The 26521-nt window shown below is 35.9% G+C and overlaps 1 protein-coding gene across 10 annotated transcripts in view; it reads left to right on the top strand.

Moving 5' to 3' along the window:
* The window catches only part of EHBP1 (EH domain binding protein 1), a 715801-nt gene that overhangs the window by 414340 nt on the left and 274940 nt on the right, over window positions 1-26521 (top strand). For all 10 annotated transcript variants that reach the window (XM_073897641.1, XM_073897642.1, XM_073897643.1 and 7 more), the window contains 3 exons: window positions 8428-8485; window positions 16705-16800; window positions 20597-20650. In XM_073897641.1, the coding sequence (XP_073753742.1) occupies window positions 8428-8485; window positions 16705-16800; window positions 20597-20650 (208 nt within the window). The remainder of the gene's footprint in view (window positions 1-8427; window positions 8486-16704; window positions 16801-20596; window positions 20651-26521) is intronic.

The raw sequence follows: 26521 nt of genomic DNA, 5'->3' as shown, positions 1-26521 counted from the left end.
TTGGTGCTGTATCTAAATAGATATATAAGTATTAGAAATTCCTGTCAGCAAAAGTCCATGGGCATCACCAGTTAAATATTTTTGACCAAAAGCAGTCATTCTGTGAAAATGTTTTAAAGATAGTAGGAAGATGCAAAAATAAAATTAAAAAAATATTTTTATTTAAGTGACAAAGATTACATCTATTATTAGAACTATTCTTTCATTTTTACGGAAAAGAAATATATCCTATGTATGAGTACTTTGTCTTGTATAATTTTCTTCCTATTGAATTAATTATTACAGCTTGCTAAATAACTTGTGAAGTAAGCATAAAGGAGTATAATTAACTGGAGCTGCAGCAGTTTTAGTACAATAGGAGGCAGATGTACCTACTGAAGGATAAAAATAATTACTTGAGAAATAGTAAAGTTAGAGTACTTCCGTGATAAGACAATTTCTCCCTTTTTGTTTCAATATTCACAGCATCCCACCATGAAATGTTCAGTTATGGCTAAGAGCCCTTTCCCCTAAAAAGGATAACCTTGTTATTTAGTGAAGTGGCTATTCACAGTAACTACAGGATTAATATTTTGAGCTCTCTTTTTCTCATTGTAAACACATCCTGGATTCTGTGGTGGCAGAAATATGTTGTACTTTTGTGTTCTAAAGACTTATGGTTCCTTATTTTTAATCTAGGAAAAGCTTAGGGGCTTAAATATTAATTATTAAGTTTTGAGGTATAGCTGTCTTTTATCCTTGGAAACATCAGTTTCATATAAATGAAAACCAGCAGGACATAAAAAGGTTAAATTTGGTCTCAGTACTTTCCAGTGTAACTTACTACAAGATCGCAACTCTTTTATTGTATGTGTGTGTTTTTAAATTACTGAATTTTCTAGAATGTTGAGGAGTTACTGTAGCAGACACACCCAGAAATTCAAGGGGTTTAACCTCATAAAAGTTTATTTCTTGCTCACTTCTGAGTCTAGAGAGGGTATTCCAGGTTGACTGGCTTCCATGTGGTCATGCAGGAGCCCTGACACCTTTTATCTTAGGACTGTGCCTTCCTCTGCATTCTGGAACCTCTCCATCCAACTGGCATGGAGAAGGCATACTTGTTTTTTATCCATTTTACTCCAGAAGTGACACCAATAACTTTTCACATTCTAGGGGTAAGAAGTATCATGTGGTCCCATTTCAGTGCCAACATGGTGGTGGTGAAGGTGGTGGGTGGGGTGCAGTTGAGAGGTTTCTTGCAACACCTCCCCAAACTAACACTACGCTTTGGACAGGGAGCATGAATCTTTGGTGGTCAGTTTACTATTCTGCTAAAAAATATTACTTCCCCTTTCATAGTGTTACTCAAAGTTAATATTAGCTAGCTCTTGAAAATGAGAAAACAGGAGGCAAGTGATTTTATGCCATAAATTCTTTACTATTCCTGAATTTCTCATTTCATTTTAAACCACCAAATATTTACTCCATTATAGTCATTTAATCTTACAGTCACTGAACCACTGTGCTTTAGAACTAGCTGAGATCTTAGTCATTTCTTCATTTGATAAATTAGGGAATAGGCTCAGAGAAATGGAGACACATTCCGAAGGTCACGCAGGGTGAGAACTAGGAAAAATAAGTCTCCTCTGTGCTAGTATTCTCTCCTCCATACTGTATCACCTTGGAAGGGTCTTCTTTTACAAATTCGTATCTCCTAGATTAATGCAAATTGTTTCCTCCGATTTCTTTCCTTTCAGTACCCTCCTAGGGTACTTACCCTGGAGAAAGGGGAATTTTAATTGATGTAGAGAAGAAAGAGTATCTGAATAGTATTTGTCATATTGTTATTATTTGGACCATAGTGGAGTGTCAAGGTGAAAATTAAGAAATTGTTTAACTCTGTTCATACTTAGTTCTAAACCTAAAGGGATTGTTTTATTTTATTTTATTTTATTTTTAAACTGAAGTTTTTTTTTTTAAAGATTTTTATTTATTTATTGAGAGAGAGAGAGAGAATGGTAGAGAGAGAGCATGAGAGGGAAGAAGGTCAGAGGGAGAGGCAGACTCCCTGCTGAGCAGGGGGCCCGATGCGGGACTCGATCCCGGGACTCCAGGATCATGACCTGAGCCGAAGGCAGTCGCTTAACCGACTGAGCCACCCAGGCACCCAGGATTGTTTTATTTTAAATAACTCCCCCCACCACGTTTAAATAGCTCTCCAGCATAAAGTAATACAAACGCATTGCAGAAAATAAAGAAAAGTGTATGTTTAAAATGACATGTAATTTTACTTTCTAATAGTGGCCACAGTTAGTATTTTGAGATATTTCTTCCTGGTATCTTCTGTCATTGTTGAGTATAGGAAAAAAATTTTAATCTGTATTAAATAAACTTAACATGATATCCTAAGCATAGTCCCATGCTTGTAAATGTTGTTAGAAAATATATTTAATGGCTTTATAATTTTGTAGTAGACAGATGTACTGTATTAGGACTCATCTTTTGTTGGATTTTATATTTAAGGTGTCATAAATTACAGGTTTTTAAATAAATTTTAAATAAGTAATCTCGGGGGTTGGGCAGCCTCTCTTTGTCAGTGTGCATATTTCCTGAGATTATATAAGTAGATCCTTCTCTGCATAAGGTTGTTTTGTCTTCTCCGTGTTCCCCAAGTTCGTGCTAGAAATGGGGTACTTTGTTTACTTGCTTGTCTCTACTGGTTTGTAAAATTTTAGTTTTGAAGTTTATCTTCTTTCATTTTTGTATCTCCATTACTCAGCACAGTGCCAGGAGCATAATAGGCCTTCCGTAAGATATATATTTTTTAATTTACCTTTAGTTCACTAGTGGCAAAAGAGGAGGGCACAAAATTTAGCTTCAGACCAAAGAAAGATACAGCTTACTGTTTTATACTCTGGTTCATTGTAGCTCTCTTATATTCTCCTTTTTCCACTCCTTTTTATTCTCCCCCTTTCTACTCTATTGTTTTAGCATCAGGACCATAGTTTGAGACAAGTCTAGCCACCTTCATGTTCAACTTATTCTTGTTCCTTTTTAAGGACTCTGAGGGTAGGGGGCACCTGGGTGGCTCAGTCGTAAAGTGTCTGCCTTCCGCTCAGGTCATGATCTCAGGGTCCTGGGATCGAGCCCCGCATCGAGCCCCGCATCGAGCCCCGCATCAAGCCCCGCATTGAGCCCCGCATCGAGCCCTGCATCGGGCTCCCTGCTCGGCTCCCTGCTCGGCGGGGGGCCTGCTTCTCCCTCTCCCACTCCCCCTGCTTGTGTTCCCTCTCTCGCTGTGTCTCTCTCTGTCAAATAAATAAATAAAATCTTAAAAAAAAAAAAAAGGACTCTGAGGGTAGGTTAGAGGTGTTAAATTTAATTTTTTTCAAAAATTTTAATTTTTGTTGTAAAGTTTTTCTTCCCTGAATAAAACCACCAAAAGACTTAAGCTTTTTTAATGGAACCCTTTAGATAGATTTCAAAGAAAGTGCATCTGTGTGTACATTTTATGTGCATGTATATAAGATGTTTGCATATGTAATATATGTTTGTGTATTTATATGTCTGTGTATGTATTATGTGTAGGCCTACCTGGTTACTTAACTTAGGGGATGGAGTAGAAATGTTAAATATGTGATTGTTGAGTTCTCTATGAAACCTGAGCTCTATCAAGTTGTCTTTTTTAGTAGAAAGTTGTATAATTACAGGTTCTTTGATAGTTGGATAACACTCTCACAGTTACTCTGTCCCTGGCCTCTTTTGTGCACATATGTAAATATTTAATGGTTCTTTTCTAGTACAGCACAGATGCTTAAAATATTAATTGTGGTCAGCTAATTGTGTGGTTATTGGTACTCTTCTATTGAGAACAATAAGTCACAGCACCTTTCTTTATTTTAGAACACTGCCTCATGTTGCCCATGATAATGCAAAGGTGGACTGATTTCTAGTAAAGGCTTTTTAAAAATGGGACATGACTGGGGCACCTGGGTGGCCCAGTCGTTAAGCGTCTGCCTTCAGCCCAGGTCATGATCTCGGGGTCCTGGATCGAGCCCCACATCAGGCTCCTTGCTCAGCGGGAAGCCTGCTTCTCCCTCTCCTACTCCCCCTGCTTGTGGTCCTGCTCTCACTGTGTCTCTCTCTGTCAAATAAATAAATAAAATCTTAAAAAAAAATGGGACATGACTTAGAAGCACAAACAAGTTTAGCTGTCTCGGGGTATTCTCAGATAAGTCATTTATGTTCTATTTACATTCTTGGAACTTTAGGCATTTAGGTTAGGAGACCACCCTTCCTGATTTTTTATGGTAAAAGGTTTTCCTGTTCTGAAGCACTGAGATCAGGATGGTTGAGGGGAGGGAGGTGCCAAGAAGCTGAGTTAGAAGGAGGCAACAGTGCAGGTAGCCTGGATGGTGGCTTAGGATGATGTGTGGGGTTGGGGGCTTGTGGGGGGAGATACCCCCACTGCTGGCACAACTTAGGCCTTACTAGTGTTTGAAGTCAGGAGGTACAGGGATTGCTTACCACTCTCCCTGTAAAACAGCGGTTCTCAACTTTGCATATTAGAATCACTTGTAAGAATTAAAAAAAAATTCTGCACATGACACCAGTTAAATCAGATTTTCCAGGAGTGGAACCTAGGCATCAGTATTTTTAAAAGCTTCCCAAGAGGTTCACATGTGCAGCCAAGGTGAGAATCCCTGCAAAATTAAACTGCAGAGAGGATTTATTATATAGCTACTGGCTGTAGTTAGACCTCATCAATTATAATTAACCAGTTGGGAATTCCTGCTGGCTTCTTTCGGTAGCAAATGTTCATTGAACCTCAACCTTGTACCAAATTCTTATTAATTGCTAGGAATATAAAGATAAGATATGGTTGATAAAGAATTGCAATCTAGTGGAGGAGATAGGAATAACAAAAATTAATATAGGGCATATCAGATATTTTGATAGAGGCGTTTTTAAGGTATTACTGGAAATACAGTAGTAGGAGCAGTTAATTCTGCCTGAGCCATGGAATATGGAATGGGGTAGAAATGAAATGAGAAGTGGTCAAGGTTTCACAGAGGAAGTGAAGAATTAAGAGTTTATCAGGTAGAAGAGGGAGGAAAGAGGAAGTTTTTGTAAGAAAGGTAGTACCATGCAAAGATGTGAAGAGATTGAAGGAGTATGTGTTCAGATATTTGTAGGTAGAAAGGTAGTTTAGGGTCAGGTGGTGAATTGCCTTATAAACAACATTCAGGAATATGGATGTTATCTTGCATGCCAGGTTGTCACAGGGTCAAATATGTACAGGGTCTAAATAGAAGCTGGTCAGATGTGAAGCAGTGGAGTGATAATGGAGGCCCTAGTAATCAGGACAGCATGGAGCTTGTTTAAAAGCATTTAAGTAAGAACTGTTTTTTAAATTTTAAATTCAAAATAAAATACAATTGGGGCGCCTGGGTGGCTCAGTCATTAAACATTTGCCTTCGGCTCAGGTCATGATCCCAGAGTCCTGGGATCGAGCCCTGAACTGGCTACCTGCTCCGCGGGAGGACTGCTTCTCCCTCTCCCACTCCCCCTGCTTGTGTTCCCTCTCTCACTGTGTCTCTCTCTGTCTAATAAATAAATAAAATCTTTTTAAAAAGTAAAATAAAATGGAATACTATTATGATGGAATGAATCTGTCAAATTCAAACTGCAAGGACCAGTTTGTAGTACCTTCAGTATAAGAGATGACTGTAGGATAAAAAAACAAGGAAAAGCTGTAAGATTTAATAGCATTTCTAAAGAAGTACCATAGCAATATAATTAAGAGTTGGGGTTGCCTGGAGATGTGGAGATGAGAACATGATGAAAAGGTTAGTGTAGTAATCTAGGTAAAATTTCCAGCAAGCCATAAATACTTTCAAATAAGGTAGCTTACATTTGTTGGCTACTCATTTCCTCTACTGTTAAGCTGCCAGCATTGATCATACTTTCTTCCCAGCTCCATCTGTTATATTACTTTACTGCTCCCCATCTTCGTTGTCCAGGTTTTGTTTGTTTCTGCATTGGTTCGGATTTCTTAGGTTAACATTCTGATATTTCATAGAAACTTTCTTCTATTTCACCTGTAATTTAGCACTTCTGCATTTGGCTCTTGCTCCCAGCGTCTCACTGTGGGAAGACTCACCAAAGCAAGCTACTGGTTTTAGTTTACATTTGATGTCTTTAATGCCTGACACTTGGAACTAAGCTGAGTCTTGGATGGAGAACCACCATTTTTCTATTTATACGATGCTGGTCATTATCACCATCAGAAACATTGTGCATTTGTTTAGATGGCTCCTTAGTCAAACACTTTTATTATTAGAAGCTTCCTCCTGTTTTTGGCCTAGCTTTCCTTTGGGTTCTACCACCTAAAATGAACAAGCATTAACATTTTACAATATTTATGTTGCTTTTTGCATCCTACTGCTTCCCTTATTTAACTGGAATCTATGCATTGTAAACTCGTAGTCTTCGTATGTCTAAAATAATTTATTTTTCTTTCTTTTTCCCATTCATTCTGCAAATATTTATTGGCCATCTGCTCTTTGCCAGGAAATGTCTAACACCATTTCTTAAATGATAGTTTAGCCAATATAAAACTCAAGGACGACAGCTATTTTCCCTTAACAACTTGAAGATCATTAGCTTTATTGTCTTTTGTTCTCTGTTGCTGCTAATGAGAAGTTACTATCAGTCTAGTGATTCCTTTGTTGGTAACCTGTCTTTTCTTTTATGGTTTTTCTCTTTATTCTTGCTGCTTTGTAGTTTGTATGGTATCCAGATATTAAATTTATTTTTAATTATCCTATTCATTATTATATACTTTCTTTTTTATTTTATTTTATGTTAATCACCATACATTACATCATTAGTTTTTGATGTCGTGTTCCATGATTCATTGTTTGCGTATAACACCCAGTGCTCCACGCAGAACGTGCCCTCTTTAATACCCATCACCAGGCTAACCCATCCCCTCACCCCCCTCCCCTCTAGAACCCTCACTTTGTTTCTCAGAGTCCATCATCTCTCATGGTTTGTCTCCCCCTCTGATTTCTCCCCCTTCATTTCTTTTTTTAACTTAAATTCAATTAGCCAACATATAGTACATCATTAGTTTTTAATATATACTTTCTGTCTAAGGACTCTTCAAGTCTGGAGCATTCTTAGCCTTGTCTCTTTAGTATTTCTTTGTCATTCCCATTGTTCTGAACTTCTAGCATTTCTGTTAGGTGTATGTACTTCTCAGTTTGTCTTTTATGTCTCTTCCCTTGTTTTAAAATATTTTTATCAGTTTATTTTTCTGTGCTACGTTCAGGGTCAGTTCTTCAGTACTTTTTCATTGGACAACTCTTTGGACAGGTTAATAGGTGAATCACTGGTAAGGAGTTTATGGCTGGTGGCCTTTTATGTATGTGTATATATACATACACGTGTGTGTGTGTGTGTGTGTATTTAATTAAATGAAGTAAGAGGACAGGTCATCTGTTGATAGGGATTTTTGGGTAAAATAAGTGAGACATAGAAAGTAGTGAAGGTCACCGAGATGAGTGTATCATTCATTTCTTGGTTAAAAAGCTTTTATCTAAGATTTTTAAAAATAAAAATTTAAGGAAAATAACTACTAATCATAATCTTGATGTTTTACCTCAGCATTAAAGAGAACTTAGTTGTATTAGCTGAAAACAGGTTTTTTTTTTTTTTTTTTGCTTGTTTTTCTACTTTATATTAGCAGAAGGTAAAGAAGAGAGGTCTGAGAGTTAAGAGACCTGTGTTTCAGACTTGGTTCTGCCAAAGCTTTTGATTAGTTATTTTGCCAGTTTTTTAAATTTATAAAATAGAAATAAGAGTATATACCTTATGTATTTTTTTAGTACTGTATGGTTTTTATGAAGATTGTTGAGATGATTGATTTTAAAAATATTTTGAAAACCACAAAAATTGTTTATAAGATACGAGATTCAAAAGTAGTGTAACCCATAGATTTAAATTATTTTGGAAGTGCCACTTTTATACTATTTTTTCCAAATTAAAGTAGATAATGTGTTAGATGTATAGCATTAATTTTTAGAGAAGATGTATATGTGCTTTTCTTTTTAAAATAGTCACCAATTCTAAGCATTTTATTTTACTTGGTTTGTCGCAGTGAATTAACTTGCTAAAGGATTTTTAGAAAAACATGTGGATAAAATATTAGTCATTTCAATTAGATCATATTTGTATCATACAAATATCTAATTTAGTAATAGTAAATAGTAATATAAAAAATTTCTATATTTGAATAATTTATAGAGATTTATTGTAAGAATAACTGCTCTTTGTAATCTAAAGTAGATGACATTTTTGTCCTTTTAAAGGCACTAGAACTAAACTTTATTAATTTGATACAAGATTACTTAAATTATGCTTTATCTTTTTCTTGCTTGACAGGCAACCAGATAAACTGGTGGTAGTTTGGACAAGAAGAAGCCGAAGGAAGTCTTCTAAGGTTTGTCTCTTTTCTCAATTTCTTTTTTTTTTTTTTTAAAGATTTTATTTATTTATTAGAGAGTGAGTAAGAGAGAAACAGCATGAGAGGGGAGAAGGTCAGAGGGGAAGCAGGCTCCCCGCTGAGCCGGGAGCCCGATGCGGGACTCGATCCCAGGACCCTGGGATCGTGACCTGAGCCGAAGGCAGTCGCTTAACCAACTGAGCCACCCAGGCACCCTCTTTTCTCAATTTCTTACCCAAATGTTGCATTTAACTTTTAATCAAATTATGAAGCTTCTCTGGTCCCAGTGTAGAATATTTTAATATATTACTTGATATTTTGGGTTATTTCTAATTATCTAATCTACTAAAATGATTGATCAGACATTGTGATCATGTAACTACAGTTCTGAAAATGGGAGTCAGATACCTGAGTTTTGATCTTGGATGTGGTAGCCTTGAGTAACATCATTGTAATTTAACTTCGGTACACAGTGGTAATCATGAATTAATGATTAAATAGGTAACACTTACAAAATTGTACCTGGGATTGTTTATTCAGATTCCAAGAGGACGAAATTAAGGCAAACTTAAATGATGAGTGGGGCTCCTGGGTGGCTAATTCGGTTAAGCGTCTGCCTTTGGCTCAGGTCATGATCCCAAGGTCCTGGGATCAAGCCCTGCGTTGGGCTCCCTGCTCAGCTGGGAGCCTGCTTCTCCCTCTGCCTCTGTCTGCTGCTCTGCCTATCTGTGCTCTCTATGTCTCTGTCAAATAAATAAATAAAATCTTAAAAAAAAAAAAATGATGAGTTATCTGAGTCCATTGCTGGGTCGCAGGAGGAAAGGAGTTGGATTTTTCAAAGGTTTTAATTTTTTGCACTTAAAGCTTTGTGGGAGTATAGAACAGAATTTTTAAATGTTCAATAACAATTCTGCAGATATCTTAAAAATTTATTCTTTAGATAAATATGAATATATTTTTATAAGCAATAATAACTATAAGCATGTTTAAGTGGATATTGCTTTTTCCATAAGTAGTCCTGTATGAGGAAAAAAATTATTCTTTTTAATTTAAGTTTAATTTAATTAAATTTCAGAATTTTTAATATTTCAGGGACATCTTGTCAAATTTTTTTATTCAGCTAAAATTATATATAGATCTTAATTATACAATGTAATGAGTTTTGATTAATACATACTTGTGTAATTAGTACTCCTCTTAGGATGTAGAATATTTTCATCACTTTTTCCTTTGTGTCTTCTTCTAGTTAATTGCCAACTCTCAGGGGCAACCACTATTCTGATTTTTCTATCACCATAGAGTAGTTTTGCCTGTTTTTGAATTTCATATAAATGGAATCATACAGTAGTCCTTTGTTATGCGTGATTTCTTTTGCTCAACATAATGTTTTTGAGTTTTATTCATGCTGTTGTGAATATTGGTAATTTTTTTTTATTAGTGAGTAGTATTCCATCGAGTGAATACACTGCAGTTTGATTATTTATGCCCCTGTTGATGATTTGATTCATTTCTAGTGAATATCCCGAATATTCACTACTGTGAATTCTGGTATAAATACTACTGAAACAGTATTTTAGGGGATAAATATTTTAATTTCTCTTGGGCAAATACATAGGAATGGAATTCACTGGGTAATAGTGTTGGTACATTTTTAACTTAAAATGTATTTCCAGCAGCCACATAGGAAAGGTACAGGGCATCATATCATGAATGACATCATCTTCAAAGCATACATTTATAGTTTTGGGGCATTGTATTTTAGACCTGTAATATTTTCTTATTCATTTACACTGATATGAGAAAGGTTCTGAAAATAGACTTAGGGTTTTCTCTGTTTTGCTGGATATTTGTCACTTTTTGCCTATGGGTCTTAGGCTTTTGTGGAAAGGAACAATAAAAGGTCATCCACTAAGTATGATAGATGAATATGAGTATAACTGTGGATGTTAGACCCTATGTGCTTTTAGCTATCAAATGAAAAGTGATTACCTCCTTTTAATAATCAGATACTAATTATTTTCTAAAAAAATATGAAACAGTGAAATAGATTATAGGTCAATTCAGAATACATAACCCTATTTGAAGTTAAATACACATTTATTTAATTGCATTTTTGAAAGTCAATCAGATAACTTTTAGGCCCAGATTATTTTTCATATTATATCAAATATTGATTGAATCTAGACGGTGAAGTCCAAATGTTTGAGGCTGCAGGTTGATTTTTCTCAGAATGCAATATTTTCTAGAAGGAATTATTTCTTGGACTACTGTCCAGTTATGATACTCTTAATATTTCAAATCCCTTCTGTGTATTTCAGAATCATTGTGTCTTCTCTTAAAACATGATAGATGTATTTCTTTTGAAAAATTAGTGAGAACCCACCATGTGTTAAGCTGTTTACAGCAAGTGCATAGCATGTTCATGCATATGTGAAATGCTGTTTTATAAATTGTACAGAACACCCAAAAGAGGACTTAAAAATCCAGTTCCAGAAATTATGAAAGAAATGATTATGACATTATTCTAAAAGTTAAGCAAATAAATGGTTTTTTTAATCTTAGGAAATGTGAAATCCATGACATTTTGGAATTCTTTAATAAAAAACTTGTGTCCCCAGCTATTATTTTTTTTTTTAATTAGCTATCAGTTATACTAAATCCAAAGACTAGAACCACTTTTTTCTTCTGAAAGTCAGTTCTATTTTCTGATGGTTTTTTCTTTAAAATATACATTATATGCTGCTGAGTCCCATTGAAGTCACTGAGGGGGGATAAAAGAGCTCTGCAACCATTGGCCATTTACTTTTAACTGTGTTTTTGGAAAGAGTTTGAGTTGTACAGTGATCAGTTTTGGTTTTTGTCATCCGTATAGCTTATTATTTCTCTTTCCTGATTCTTTTTTTATATTGATAGATTGAAACTTATAACCGAGACACAGATAAATGTCAGATTAGAGAATAAATAAGGCATACTATCTTATTTAAAGTTTAGTTCTCAGTGCTCACTTCCTATGGGCACATGTCTATCTTTATAGCTAAATATATAATCAGAATTCATTGCTGACTCATTTTTTTATTGAGAAAATAATTACCATGGATAATTAACACAATATGCAGCTTCCCTGCCTCTTCTCTTCAAGTCATGGCATTTATAATAAAGATTTTGTCCGGCTGCAGTTGATTTATATATGCTTAAATAAATTGTTTTTCAATAAAACATAGGACAGTAGGAAGCAGGGCAATTATGATAGTCCCCCCAAATTATGGCAGAGTAGTATGTTGCCTTAAATATGGTTTTCCAAGTAGAAATTTAAGCTCACGGAGAGATGGGAGAATTTCAAAGGGAAACCAGAGCTTTAAAGTCCTTACAAGTGGGGTGCCTGGGTGGCTCAGTCGTTAAGCATCTGCCTTCTGCTCTGGTCATGATCCCAGGGTCCTGGGATGGAGCCCTGCATCGGGCTCCCTGCTCAGCAGGAAGCCAGCTTCTCCCTCTCCCACTCCCCCTGCTTGTGTTCCCTCTCTCGCTATCTCTCTCTCTGTCAAATAAATAAATACAATCTTTAAAAAATAAAAAAATAAAGTCCTCACAAGCCTTTTGATGGTATTACCACCTTTACTGCCTTGCTCTCTGGTTGTGCCTCCAGCGTTTTACAATGTGCTGTGATATCAGGAGGGGAAGGTACAGTTGCAGAGCTTTGCCTTAATGGCAACAAGTCTAAGGTAACTTTATATGTGACATCTTAAATATACGGGTATATGCGGTTGTATAAGTTGAAAATTATTTAACAACTGACAACTATAAATTTTTAGTGGAATATTTCATTTTGTAAGAATCAGAAATAATAAGTGAATATTTACTCTGTGTTTTGTACCGTATTAGGTACAAGTCTTTTAGGGAAGATATGACATGAAATAATTAGAAAATAAGGCATTTTATAGGTTTAGGACCCGAAATTGAGAAATGTTACCTTTTTCCTAGGTCTGCTTTGGCATGTCAAATGATCTGTCATATGATTAAAAAGTGAGAAAAATTGTATAAGGGGAACTGGATAATGTGGCCTACTCCTTTGTACCATTATCTGCACTAGGATAGCTGGCAAATAAAGAAATAACCTGCCTCTCCTAACTATACAAAAAGCTGAATAGCTGTACTTGTGTTTCTGTGCCTAATTATTTTCTAAAGAATCCTTTCTGTTACTCTCAGTGAAAACTGATCACGGTTCTTGTAGTGCTAATGTTTGCCAATATGATGTGCTTTTTCTAATCAAGTTCTTAAGAACCTAAATTAACATCCCCATGAATTTGTACAATTAGATGTTTATTACCCATATTGGGTATTTTTACCCAATTTAGTGTTCACTATTTATACCCGCTGGGCCTTTCATTCTTTTTCTAGCTTCAGAGTCTTGAATTCTGTTTGAGGTGAAAGTTGTAGTAAGCTCTTTGAAAATAGGAATACTTGTTTTTTTCATGTTTGCTACTGTGTACGTTCCTGGTTTCCTCTCCAGTAGAATTTACTTGGTTCTTTTTTTTTTTTTTTAAGATTTTATTTATTTATTTGACAGAGAGAGACACAGCAAGGGAGGGAACACAAGCAGGGGGAGTGGGAGAGGGAGAAGCAGGCTTCCAGTGGAGCAGCGAGCCCAGTGTGGCGCTCAATCCCAGGACTCTGGGATCATGATCAGAGCCGAAGGCAGACGCTTAACGACTGAGCCACCCAGGTGCCCCTTACTTGGTCCTTTTTTCTGCCTACTATATAATAATTAGCTAACATTACACAACTGGTAGTGCCAACTACTCAGCTGGACTAATTGATTTTGTTACACTGTCCTAACTTAGCCAGGTTGTACAGTCTCTAAAAGGAATAACAGAAAGCCAGAGCTCTAACTTGGTTGGATGTTTTTTGCTGGGGAGAGAGGAGCTGGGTAGAATGGTAAGAAAATGACAGCATGCTAGCAACTTGGGAACTTGCACCCTTACATCTTTTTTTAATTAAAAAAAAAAAAGATTTTAGTTTGTTAAGCAGATTGTATTTTTGTTTGTTGAACAATCTTATTTCTGAGATCCATGACTAAGGACTGAAAGGTCATTTAGAAGACCAGCATTAGGGTACCTGAGGAAATTATCTGATATTACCATCTACTAACGCTGCCCAGTTGTTAGATAGTCTCTGCATTCCTTGCTTTTCATCTCTGTATCATCCAATAAATGTCAAGACCTTAGGGATAGAAAACTATATTCTTGACTACTGTGTGAATCAGAGAATAAAGCTGCGTATGATGTTGGTTAGGTAAAGAAATCTGAACTTGGAAATCGTGGAGGTGGTTCTATTACTGATTACTAGTATGGGTTCAGGAAAGTGGTTTACTCTTTAATTGCTTTAGTGTCATTATCTGGATTAGATCTCCTAAGGATATCTTGAAGTCTAAAGTTCTTTGATGGTTATTTTTTCATTAAGAATTTTACAAAAAGGGGGTGCCTGGGTGGCTGAGTCGTTTGGCTCAGCCATGGGTCATGGGTCATGAGATCGAGCCCCAAGATGGGTTCTGGGCTCAGTGGAGAGTTTGAAGATTCTCTCCCTCTGCGCCCTTCCCCCACTTGCTCACACTCTTTCTTTCTCAAGTAAATAAATATTTTTTAATTTTATTTTTTTAAAGATGAGGGCTTTTTTTTTTTAAAGATTTCATTCATTTATTTGACAGAGAGAGAGAGAGCACATGTAGGCAGAGAGGCATGCAGAGGGAGAGGGAGAAGCAGGTTCCCCACTGAGCAGGGAGCTGGATGCAGGGCTCGATCCCAGGACCCTAGGATCATGACCCGAGCTGAAGGCAGACGCTTAACTGACTGAGCCACCCAGGCACCCCAAATAAATCTTTTTTTAAAAAAAGAATTTTACAAATATTTTATCTTTTCTGCTGTGGCTAATAAGGAAAATCCAGCTATTACACTCTTCTTATGTTTTTATTCTATGGGGAGGCTATGAAAATATAATGATGGTGAGTTTGAAGAGACCAGAGTAATAGCCTGATCTACCATGACAGTACATGAGGTGACACAGAATTGTCATAAATCTTCAATATTAAGTATGTAGAATATGTAGAGAAGGGTTTTGATTAAGGATTATCTAAAGTAAGCAGAAATTTACTTTTCAAAATGGAGATTGTTTACTATGTGGAGTTTTTGTTCTAGGATTGTCAGTAGGCATATTTCCATAAATAGAAGAATAGAGGAATCTCTGGAGATACTTTTTAATCAACAGCACTCAGCTCTTTACCTTTGGGTATGGTGTGCTCAGTCTGTTGTGGTGAATCTCTATTGCCCTTTCCTTACCTGAAGTTTTGTGATTGGAGGGCAATGGAGAGAGAATAGAGGGAGAATTATTGACAATTTACAGGTTGGAGTCAGGGGAATGCTGCTAAACCTATATCTTATGCTGGTATTTTAAGTAACAAGATACGATATGATTTGAATGGACATAAATTTCCATGATCTTGATCCTTTCTCAGTTCCATTTCGTGGGTTCAAATCCAGCTTCTGCAACTTGCTTGCTGTGAGATCTTGGGCCAGTCTGTGCCTTAGTTTTCTCATGTTAAATTTGTTCCATGGCACACATCTTGCACTCGTATAACTTCTTTCCTGTTATTGTGGAAGAATTGTCTATGCTTCTGGCAAAGGCCAGTCTGTCTCCTTTTCTATCATTAAGGACATCACTCTAGTAATTCTTTCTCTTTTGCATCATTAAATTTTCCATCTTAACTGGATATTTCCCATCAGCATTAAACTATTTTTCTCTTACTAAAAAATTCTCTCTGCCACTATTTTACCACTAGCGCCAGACTATTTTTCTCTTTCTCTTTCAGCAAAACACCTCAATATCTAAGAAATACAATATCTTTAATTTCTTTTTTCCTATTCTTTCTTGAACCCATTCCAATCCAGGTATTTGCTCCTATTATTTCACTGAAACAGCCTTGTGAAATCAGTAATGGCTTCTGCTTTGTTAAATCCAATGGTCATTTGTCCTATCTAACCTGCCATCAGGATTTGGCACAGGTGATTGTTCCCTTCTCCATGAAACATTTTCTTCCCTAGACTTTCAGGATACCACATGCCTTTGGTTTTCCTTCTGCTGTACAGACCTTTTGCTGCGTCCACCTCATTTCTTGGACCTGTTGTTGTGCTCCAAGGTTCATTTCTTGAACGTTTATATTCTCTAGCTGTACTCCTGCCCTTGGGATCACATCCATTCTTAAGCTTTAAGTATCACCTGTGTGCTAATGATTCCCAGATTTATTACTCTAGGCACATACATCCAACCACCTTTTTGAACATCTACACCTGAATATGTAATAAGCATCTATTCTTTTTTAGTTTTGATTTTTTAAAAATTTCTTCAATTAACTTTCTTATCCAGCTTTGGCTAGAAATGCCACCACAAAGAAAGAACTATAGTGGTGACCCCCAAATTTGGGGGGTCCTTAGGGAACCATGGTAAACAAGATTTACAAGAAAAAAGAATCTTGAAAATTACATGTGTTAGAAATATTAAGTCTATAAAAACTGCCTTCAGGCGCCTGGGTGGCTCAGTCGTTAAGCGTCTGCCTTCAGCTCAGGTCATGATCCCAGGGTCCTGGGATCAAGTCCCACATTGGGCTCCCTGCTCAGCGGGGGACCTGCTTCTCCCTCTGCCTCTCTCTCTCTCTGTCTCTTATGAATAAATAAATAAAATCTTTAAAAACAAAAACAAAAACAAAACTACCTTCTTCTTTACTTGCCCCAGATAAACATTACAATTTAATAGAAAATGAACTTAAATGCAAAATATACACTTTGGTTTTCCTTTTAAAGAATGAATTTGCCTTTAAGTTCCTAGATCACAAAATAATTTTTAAAAATATTTCTCCTAATAAAATTTTTATCCAGTCACAAATAGTAGCTTTTAAAAATATGAGACCCTTCATCTTTGCATACTCTTTTATGTGGTGGTGGGGAGGGAGAGGGTAAAGTTTTGGTTACGGATAGTAGTCTATAGCTGTCATGTGATAGAATTGTCACGGCCCAAGTTTAATGCTTGAAAAGTCTTATTTGACTAATCATTTTTGTTTCAAGGAGACTACAGATCTGATGGATAGTTTAATAAGGTCGATAAATTTTTGTAAATTATTAACATTGCATTTCCTGTACTTCATATTGAAGCCATTATTTCTATTCTGGTAGGCTCATAGCTGGCAACCTGGAATAAAAAATCCATACCGTGGTGTTGTAGTGTGGCCTGTTCCTGAAAACATTGAAATCACTGTGACACTTTTTAAGGTAAGTTCCATTTTTATAAGTCATAGAACTTATTATATAGTCATGCTTCTAATGACAGAATATTTCAGTATTCATTGTTCTGTATATTTGAGTCCAGCCTGGTTCCTTTATATGCATTATTTTATTTTATGGATATAACAATTTATAACAATGCAAGGGCATCAGGGTATTTCATGGTCTATGAAGTCAGAATAATTTGGGAGCCCTTTTGAACTTGTTACAATTGAAATCAGTTAGAATACTTCTTTCATTACTTCCTACATTCTACCCCCAGGAAATCTTAAAGTGCTTCTTTGTGGAAAGCTGAGGTTTGTGGAGTTCTTAGTCCTGAGCCTCATTTTGTTAGCCCTGTTTGACTAATTGCAACATATATTCTAAAATTAGTATTTGAGGGGTGCCTGAGTAGCTCATTTGGTTAAGTGGCCGGCTCTTGATTTTGGCTCAGGTCATGATCTCATGGTCGTGGGATTAAGTCCTGCATCAGGCTCTGTGCTCAGCAGGGAGTCTACTTGCGATTCTCTCCCTCTCCCTTTGCCCCTCCCCCCACTCTCTCTCAAATAAATAAATAAATCTTTAAGATTAGAATTTGAGGAATATTTAATTGATGTTAATGTAAAGTTCTAAATTGATATTTGATAAGTATCTTAATTGATATTCATATCTTATAAATACTGCGGCTTAAAAGCAAAATTCTGGTTGTAAATTCAAAGGGCAGATCCAAAAACATAGCTGTGTGTATACCTACCTGCCTGTTATACATACATGCTTTTTTCTTGAAAGTCTTCCATATTTCCTGAAACATCATAAAGTAGTCCCCATCAAGTCCTCATTAAGCACTAGAATCTTTACTTTCCTAACTAACCCCCTACCTAGTCCAAAAGAATGGTGGGGAAAAGTCTCATTTTTAGCCTTTTGGAAAGTGGTGCAATTAGAAAACAAATGCTTATTTCTTCCTTGCTTAACACTTCCTTGAAGTGTTCCAGTTGTACTGAAGTTACTTTTGCAGGACAGAAGGGATGAGACAGTAGCTGCTCTTCCTTTTTTTTCCAGAAGGTTCAGGGCCACCCTGTAGTCCTTCAGTCAGCTATCCTGAAAGCCTGTTATTAAACCCCCCTTATCCATATTATCTCTTACTGGAATGATACAGTAAGTGTGGTAGAGAACAGCAAGACCTTTAATTCTCACAGCAACCCATAAGGAAACTGAGACTAAGGAAGAAGGTCTCTTGCTAAGTCACAGTGATTTAGCCCTCTTCTTTCTTCCACATTGTACAACCTATTCTGTAATAAAAACTATGAATATAGATTACAACAGCAGTATCTCTGATATGCTTACTTAAGGAAGACTTTTAAGCAGTCTCTTGAGTATTTTGATTTGGTTTACTGTTTACATTGGGAAAGATGAAATGAACGGACATAGTTTTACAAATGAAAAAAATGATGACAAGAGAGTGAGGGGCTAGATAGAGCTGATAAATAGTTGACAGCCATGTGTTTGGGAAAAGGATATGCACTGAGTGATTCTTAGTTGAAAGTAGCTGTTGAAATGTAGTACTTGGAGGATTAAGAGATAAGTGTTGTTTTCAAGTACTGATGGGAATGTTGAACATATCCTTATCATGGAACTTTTGTGACTTCGACTGTTAGTCTGTAGAAAAAAACCCAAATACCCCTTTTCCCCCAGTTTGTTGTAGTAAACATTTTTGTTCGGTTGTGCTATTGAGGCAAACTTGTGATCATTTTAAATATTTAAAAAAATATTTTCAGTGGCCGCTTTTATCTTCCCAACTCACCCACTCCCCAGAATTCTAATAGAAAGGCAGAAAGGTAAAACAACTTTTCATTCTTACAGTGTAATTTTCGGATCTTGTTTTTGACAGCACTTAAAATATTCAAGTGGAAAACTTTTTCATGTTTTCCTTTTTCTTTTACTTATATTAAAGTCTCTACAATTAATTTAATCTTGAAATTTGCAAGTAGAAAGGATTGCTCTAAACCCTTTTGTCCTAAGTGTAGTATTCACAGAGGTGTGCTCAAAGACAAAATGCTTTTATGGAAAGTTAGTAGTATGTTTCATTTTCCTATGACTTAGCCAGAAATTAATTTTTCTAGCCTGCATGATTGTTTTTGAAATTTGAATTAGATTGAAAATAGCTATTTCTAGTAAATAAATTTTAAAAAAGCCTGTTAGGGTTTTGAAAAGAAAAATGGTTCTTTAAGCCATTTTCAATTTTTCTCTTTACTGCAGCGGTGAGAAAGGAGACTACAGGGTAGAAAGTAGGATACAGAGAAGACTTAATTGATTCAAGCTAGAAGCAATTTTCATTACAAATGTTTTTGTCTGGCCAATAATATAAATAGTTAATTGTGTAGCTATGCCATTTAAAAATGGCCTGAAATGAACATTACTATTGCTCTTTTACATCTTTTGACTGACTTTGCCCTATCAGGTGTGGTCCCTTGGTCCCACTCAGATTATTCTTGTAAGAGTAAAGAAATCTGAGTTGGTGCTAACATGGTCAGAATTGTGGTTTGGGAGAATAATATGTGTATAAAATTGATTGGAGGGCAGAGGGACTGAGAGAATGTTATAGTCACTTTTATCTTGAAATAGCTTAGGCACAGAATGATAAGGACCAAAACTCAGCTGTGACAGTAGAAGCAGAAGATTATTAATATACTAAAGTAGAATCAATCATGAATAAGATGCTTCCCTATGAGAAGCATGTGGGACCTGAGTTCCACTAGAGGAAAAGCACAGCCTATTTTCCATCTATGTGCACTTGCTCATTCTTAGAGTGGAATGTTGAGCCCAAAGCCTACTTTATTTAAATATTATTTTTACTGCCTCCATCCTTCTGCCTTCTCTACTACGTGGAGTTGAATTTGAACAAGTAAATGCACATGTGATGCAACTTTTCTTTTTATGTCTTATACTGTGTTGCCTTTTGCCTTTACTTATTCAAATATCTGTGGAAATCCTATATAATTCCATCTAGTCCAGATGCTTTCTTTCTCATAAAGCTTTTCTATTCATTCCTGTAAGTGATGTGTTGTTTTCTAACCTGTGGTGAAACCATGTATTTCTTTCATCATATTTATTTAGATTAGTTGTTTGTCTTCAAAGGCAAGGACAGCTATGTTTGAGTCCACATAGCACATCTCCAGTTTCTTATATAATAGGTACCAAATACGTATTTGTAAAATAAATACTTGCAAAAGTGTGCCTTTTTTTTAATTTGCATTTGGTTGAAGGATCCATTACCTTATCTCAGGTTTCTGAGGCATCTTCAGGGTTAATGGGAGGGGAGGGGGGATGAAACAGCCATGCCAGTTTGCCATTTTGTGTAGATTATGGAGTCCCTTGTGGTGCTTTGAAATTCCAGATGTTTATATAACCTCTGCAGAAGAAAACGTTTTCTCACGTGGTACTGCTAGTTTAAAAGTATAAAACATGAGGGCTTTATATGAACATTTTATATCTTAATAAAGTGCTTCTTACGTTAACTCACTAAATTATCCGTCTCTCCGATCAAGTTTCTTTTTGTCTTGTCATTGGTGCAATGATGGAAGATAATTACATGCATCAACCTAAGTAAAATAGAGAATTCCTTCAATATAAAATAAGGATTTAGATGTAGGGAAATTGTGGAAGTTTCATAAGAGTAGGCTCTTCTCCTCCCTTTTAAAAAGTTGGTAAAAGCTAAAAGCAAGGCTGTTTATATGTTCTTGATTGGATTAATTGGTTTAAAGAAATTATTTCAGCTTTATATTTTGCTTTTTTTTTTTTTTTACAGGATCCTCATGCAGAGGAATTTGAAGATAAAGAGTGGACATTTGTCATAGAAAATGTAAGCTAATGGCAAATTTCATCACCTTTTTTTCACATTGTTGGCTATATACACTGTTAAAGTACACTAGCATTTTGGTGGTAGGAGAAATGTTACCTTATGAAAGTTAAATAGTGATTTGTAGCTTTTAGAATTTTTTTAAATGAAATGATAGCTAATAGCAGAATTATTTTTAAGAAGTACTTTTGTTACAACTATATAAGTAAAAATACTCTTCTAAACTATGTGTATACTTTGTGCTCGGTTTAGGGCTCAAGGGAAAGACTATGTCTTATCTGTTTAGCATCTAGCATGGTAACCTTTGACATCTTTAAAAATAAAGTACATGCTTTAACTCTTTGCGTTGAGGGATTCTAGACTGATGCTTTAATAATCATCTTCAATTTGGTCACCTGGTTGGTTTAGACGGTTAAGCGTCTGCCTTCGGCTCAGGTCATGATCCCAGGGTGCTGGGATCAAGTCCTGCATCAGGCTCTCTGTTCAGCGGGGAGCTTGCTTCCCCCCCCCCCCCCCCCCCCCCGCTTCCCCAGCTTGTGCTTGCTCTTTCTTGCTCTATCTCAAATAAATAAAAGCTTAAATAATCATCTTCAAATAATTTAAATATTGTGTAATCCCAAATGATTAACAGGCATATAATAGGTGTTCAGTAGATATTTTCAAATGGGGGTTAGGGAAGATAGGCAATGAATATATAGTGAATTAAGAATATGGGTTCTAGAGTCAGATAGACCTGATTTCAAGCCCTAGCTCTGCTCTTATAAACTGTGTGATTGTGGTAAGTTTCTTAACTTCTTAGCCACAAATTTATGGGGTTGTTTTGTGGATTAAATAGGTTCAGTGAATATTAGCTTTTACCGTTGTCATCATCATGATCACCATTATAAAGTTCTAAAATATATTTATAACAGATTTATAATGTGCTTTGCTTGTAGCATATTCTTCCTTCCAGAGTCAGTATATCGCTTGACTTTGTTGTATATCTCAGTGACTTTGTTGTATATCTCAGTGATGGAAGGAATACTATACTTTTTCCAGCAGTAGCTGGGCCATTTTTAGTCCGTGGGAGCTGGGAAACTTGGGAAGACCAGGTCCAAACATGGTAGGGGGCGTTCTGATGGCTGGATAGCAAGCCAGTGTAACTATTAAATGTTCACACATGTTATTATGCTTGGAGTAGTCATCGAAGTTTTAAAAATGAACAAACTTAGACTTCTTAAAACTGATGACAGCTTAAAAAGCTAGCTTTCATTCTCATGTAAGAGCTTCTCCCCAATGGATGGTCTTTCAGTTTTTAATACTCATGACTCAATGATACGTCTGAATTCTCTTTGTTAACTGATGTGTTAAAGAGTTAGCCAGTTGGGGCGCCTGGGGGGCTCACTTGGTTAAGCGACTGCCTTCGGCTCATGTCATGATCTTGGAGTCCCTGGATCAAGTCCCGCATCGGGCTCCCTGCTTGGCAGGGAGTCTGCTTCTCCCTCTGACCCTCCCCCTTCTCATGTGCTCTCTCTCTCTCATTCTCTCTCTCTCTCTCTCAAATAAATAAATAAAATCTTTAAAAAAAAAAGAGTTAGCCAGTTGAATTTGGGTTGTAGTTGATGGTAAAAACTATATATTTTTTAGAAAGTTGTTCTTATTCCACAATGAAGAGAGACATACCAGTTTCAAGTTTCTGAAGAATGGTATTATAAACTAACTAGCCCACTGAAAGTGCATATAAGCCTCTTTTTATAGCAGGCGTAAACAATGTATTAAATGAATACTGTGAGGTGTGAGAAAGTTTAAAAATAACCTTGGGATTCTATATAAACCTTTTCCTAGGTTACAGCTCCCCTCAGTGGTAAATGATGAAATTGACTCTTGTCTGGAGAAACAGTTCTTTTCCTGTAGCAGTAACATGTTACAATGTTATATTCTGCCCTACATTTTAAAAGTGTAATAGGCTTCCCCATTACAATTTCAAAGGACTAAAATCTGGGCTTTGTTTGAGTCTGTTGGTAAATTGCTCTGACATTGAAAAGGCCTGTTCTCTGAATACAATATTAACGGACCTTTCTTTTCCTTGCACTTCGTGTTATAACCCCACAGCCAATAAGAAAAGTTTAGTTTTTGTTTAATATATAAATAATATAATATAATAAAATGATAAAAATGACATGATATCAATAAAACAGATAATTCTCCAAAATAGATTACCATAACAGATTTATTGGGCACTTACTGTATGCTGGATACTGTGTAGAATGCTTTATACACATTATCTCATTTGCTCATTACAATAACACTGTCAGATATTAATAACCTTATTCTTATGAATAAAGAAAGCGAGATTTAGAGAGGCTAAGTAACTTGCTCAAGTTATATTGCTACGAAATTAGGATTTTATCTAGTCTTGTCATTTTCCATGGCCTGTGCCCTTAACTCCTATGTAATAACCACCTTCCTTAGTGATAAAGGTGGAAAGAAATAATTTTGAAATTGTAGAGTCGTACAGAAGTTTTAATCAGGCTTCCCTAGTGATAGACCTATGAGGTACATATGTATTATATTAGTAGTAAAGGTCTTTATTTTATAGTCTTTAATTATTGTATGTATTCAGTCTAAAAGTTATTGACTGCCTTTAGACATTACAAAATGGAATTCCCGAATTTATCAGTCCCCAGAATTCTGAATATCTTTTCTCAAAACAACTCTCTTGCTACTGTGTATAAAATGAGGTAATACTGTCTTCATTTTACTGGTTCTTTTGTTTCTGGTCACAGAAAAGATTTCCCGGTTGTTTCTGAGTTTTCTTCTTTGGATCAGAAAGCTACTTTATAAATAGGTTGAAACTTTAGAGGTGACTTTACTACTGCTAGCTTTGTGACCTTGGACAAGTTATTTCATCTTTTATAGCCTCCGTATACTTAGGTATAAAATGATGGCATTAATGTCTACTCTGTAGGTTATTGAAAATTAGAAATAATGTATAGAAAGCATCTAGTTCAGTAAGGGGTAGCTATTTTTATAATGTTCTTTCTAGAGGACATGGAAAATGTAAAGGAAGCTAGATTTCTAAATTTACTGTAGGATTTTAGTTTTTTTACTCATTTACACCACTTATGCCTCTCAGCAGTTCTAGACTTTATTATTATCTCAAGATATGACAAAGCAACTTATAAATATCTCATTTGTGTTAAACTTAAACATATTTTTATCTTTTGAAAGTTTTCAGCTTTTGATTTAGGACATCTTCCCCTTATAAATTTAATCCAAGATTAAGGAACAGTTTGTGTTCTGAAATTAAACAGGTGCTGGTAATTTATTAATATCTGCCCCTGGGACCAGACAGTTTATGTTTGTGTTTATCTTTCCACAATATGAATATATGAATATACTTCAAATATAAATGAATTTTAAATTATCCTTTATTTTGGATTATTTAGAATCCATTTCCATATTATTAGTGCAGATCATGAAGGACAGATATCACAAAGCAACATGTTTCTTTTTTTATCTACCATAATGTAATAATGTTTGTTCACCCAGGCAATTGACATTGTGGGTTTTATTTTATTTTATTTATTTATTTAAAAATTATTTATTTATTTACTAGACAGAGAGAGAGAGAGACAGCGAAAGAAGGAACACAAGCAGGGGGAGCGGGAGAGGGAGAAGCAGGCTACCCGCCGAGCAGGGAGCCCAATGTGGGACTCCATCCCAGGACCCTGGGGTCATGACCTGAGCCGAAGGCAGACACTTAACGACTGAGCCACCCAGGAACCCCTTGTGGGTTTTATTTTAATGTGAAGCCATAATAGTTATACTTAGAAAACAATTTTCTTTTCTTTTCTGGTGCTTTGTTATCCAATGAAAATTAGAACCCGTATGTTTGTAAATTATACCCATAAGTCTTAGTTTTGAAAATTAAAAATTTTTATTCTTTAGATTCTTTTGGTTTTTGAATGAGTCCAAAAATATGTATTGATGAAAAGCACCAATCCAGGTTGAATTCATTCATTCATTCAATCATTTTGCAAACATTGAATTTTCTATATGCCCAGAGTTTTGTTAATATTGGAGCTACAGAGTCAATTAAGACATGCAGAATTTCATTGATTCTGAGATGCATATTTTCCCCCCACATTTGAAATTACCTGAAATTTAAGATGGTGCCTGAAAAGGCACCATCTTAAATTTTTGGTGTCCCACAATTATAATTGGTAGTGTTCTTTTCTTTCCTAGTGCGATATAAAATGATAGTGCCTCATTGAAAAACCAGTGGAGACTTATATTTGATGGTATGAAGTATTCTGTCCTCCTGAAATTTATAAACTATTAAGGGTGTTGTATAATTAAAGAAATGCAAGAAAAAAGATACCTTTAGGAGATTATAAAGGAGGGCAGCATCAGGGAAGAGTTCCTGGAAGAAGTGGCTACAGTGCTTAGTTTAAAAAAAAAAAAAATGGAGGGGTGCCTGGGTGGCTCAGTTGGTTGGGTATCTGACTCTTGATTTTGACTCAAGTTGTGATCTCAGGGTTGTGGAATTGTGCCCCGTGTCAGGCTCCACAGTGGGCATGGAGCCTGCTTAAGATTCTCTCTGTCCCTTTCCCTCTGCCCCTCCCCCCCAAAAAGATTTATGTAAAAAGGCACTCCAAGCAGAGAAAAGAGGGATCAGGTTAGGACAAGAGAGACAATGGTGAATTTAGAGTAGTATCTGTTCTTGATCAGATAATGGAGAGGAAGAGCAAACTACCCCCCAAAACCAAACCAACCGAAACAAAACATGAACTACCCACCAAAGATCAATAGACCTCTATTTTTTTAAACTACTAACCCAGTAAATTTAATATTAGACATGTGATTTACTTGAGGTGCTGTGTCCTCCTTAGAGGAAATGAAGAAGGTATCTTAATGTGTTTTCTTGGGGCCACCTATCCAGTCTTTCCCGCTATTTCTACCAGTGACCAATGAGATGGGCAGTTTGGCCATCACAGTGCCTTTTTTATTGCTATTTATTTGATATTACCTCCAGAAGCCATTTAAATGGATTGGGATATTATGTTAATTCCAAGGCAGTACTATAAATCCTCTTCTGTTTTGTTTCTTTTATTGGATTATATTGAACAAGATTGGTTGTGCAACCAAACTCACCTGACAAGAATACCATTATACCAAGAATAGATATGATATAATAGCTCTAACAGTACAAGGTAAACAGTATAAAATCACAAAGTTTCTGACCTTATTAAATTTAAGTTTGAATCCTCTTCCGAAATCAAGTCAGTCTGTTGATCTCACAAAGTTGTAGTCTGATAAATTACCTCTGCTTTTTATTTCAGAGGAAAAAATACATATACGTGCTTCTTCTTTCCTCTAAATATTTTTTTCTGTATCATCTCAGCCAAGGGATCTCACTCCAATGGCTGGGTAATGATTGGCTATTTTTATAGGAACTGTAGCTTGCAGTTTCTTCCATTTAAACTGGTATAGCTTCTTCAGTAACTAAACTGGGATTATCTTTTCAGCTCCAAGGAACTCATGAATACTAAAGTTCCAAAGGGTGAATAGTACATAGAAGAATACTACAACCCACATACCACAAAAATAAAAATCTTCTCCTCTCCCATGTAACCTGTAATACAACAATTTATAATTTAAGTATCAATCAGAGATGGCCTAGCTTTTTTAGAGGACATTTGCCATAGTATAGTCTTACTTATAGCATACCTATTAATATTCCACCCCACAGAAATGTGACCCAGTTAACTTTCTTGAACCTGATTAGTCCCTGTTGACCGTCCTTCTATGTGGAAGTGACACTGAGTGGTTGGGGAGGAGATTCAGATTTCCACTAGGAACAGTTCCACGTTTTGTTTTTCTGTTAAACCC

The sequence above is a fragment of the Callorhinus ursinus genome, unplaced genomic scaffold, assembly GCF_003265705.2.
Source record: "Callorhinus ursinus isolate GAN/ISIS: 27379988/994484 unplaced genomic scaffold, GSC_fseal_2.0 scaffold10, whole genome shotgun sequence".
Lineage (NCBI taxonomy): Eukaryota > Metazoa > Chordata > Mammalia > Carnivora > Otariidae > Callorhinus > Callorhinus ursinus.
Note: the sequence above shows the minus strand (reverse complement) of the source record. Positions and strands in the feature narration are given on the sequence as shown.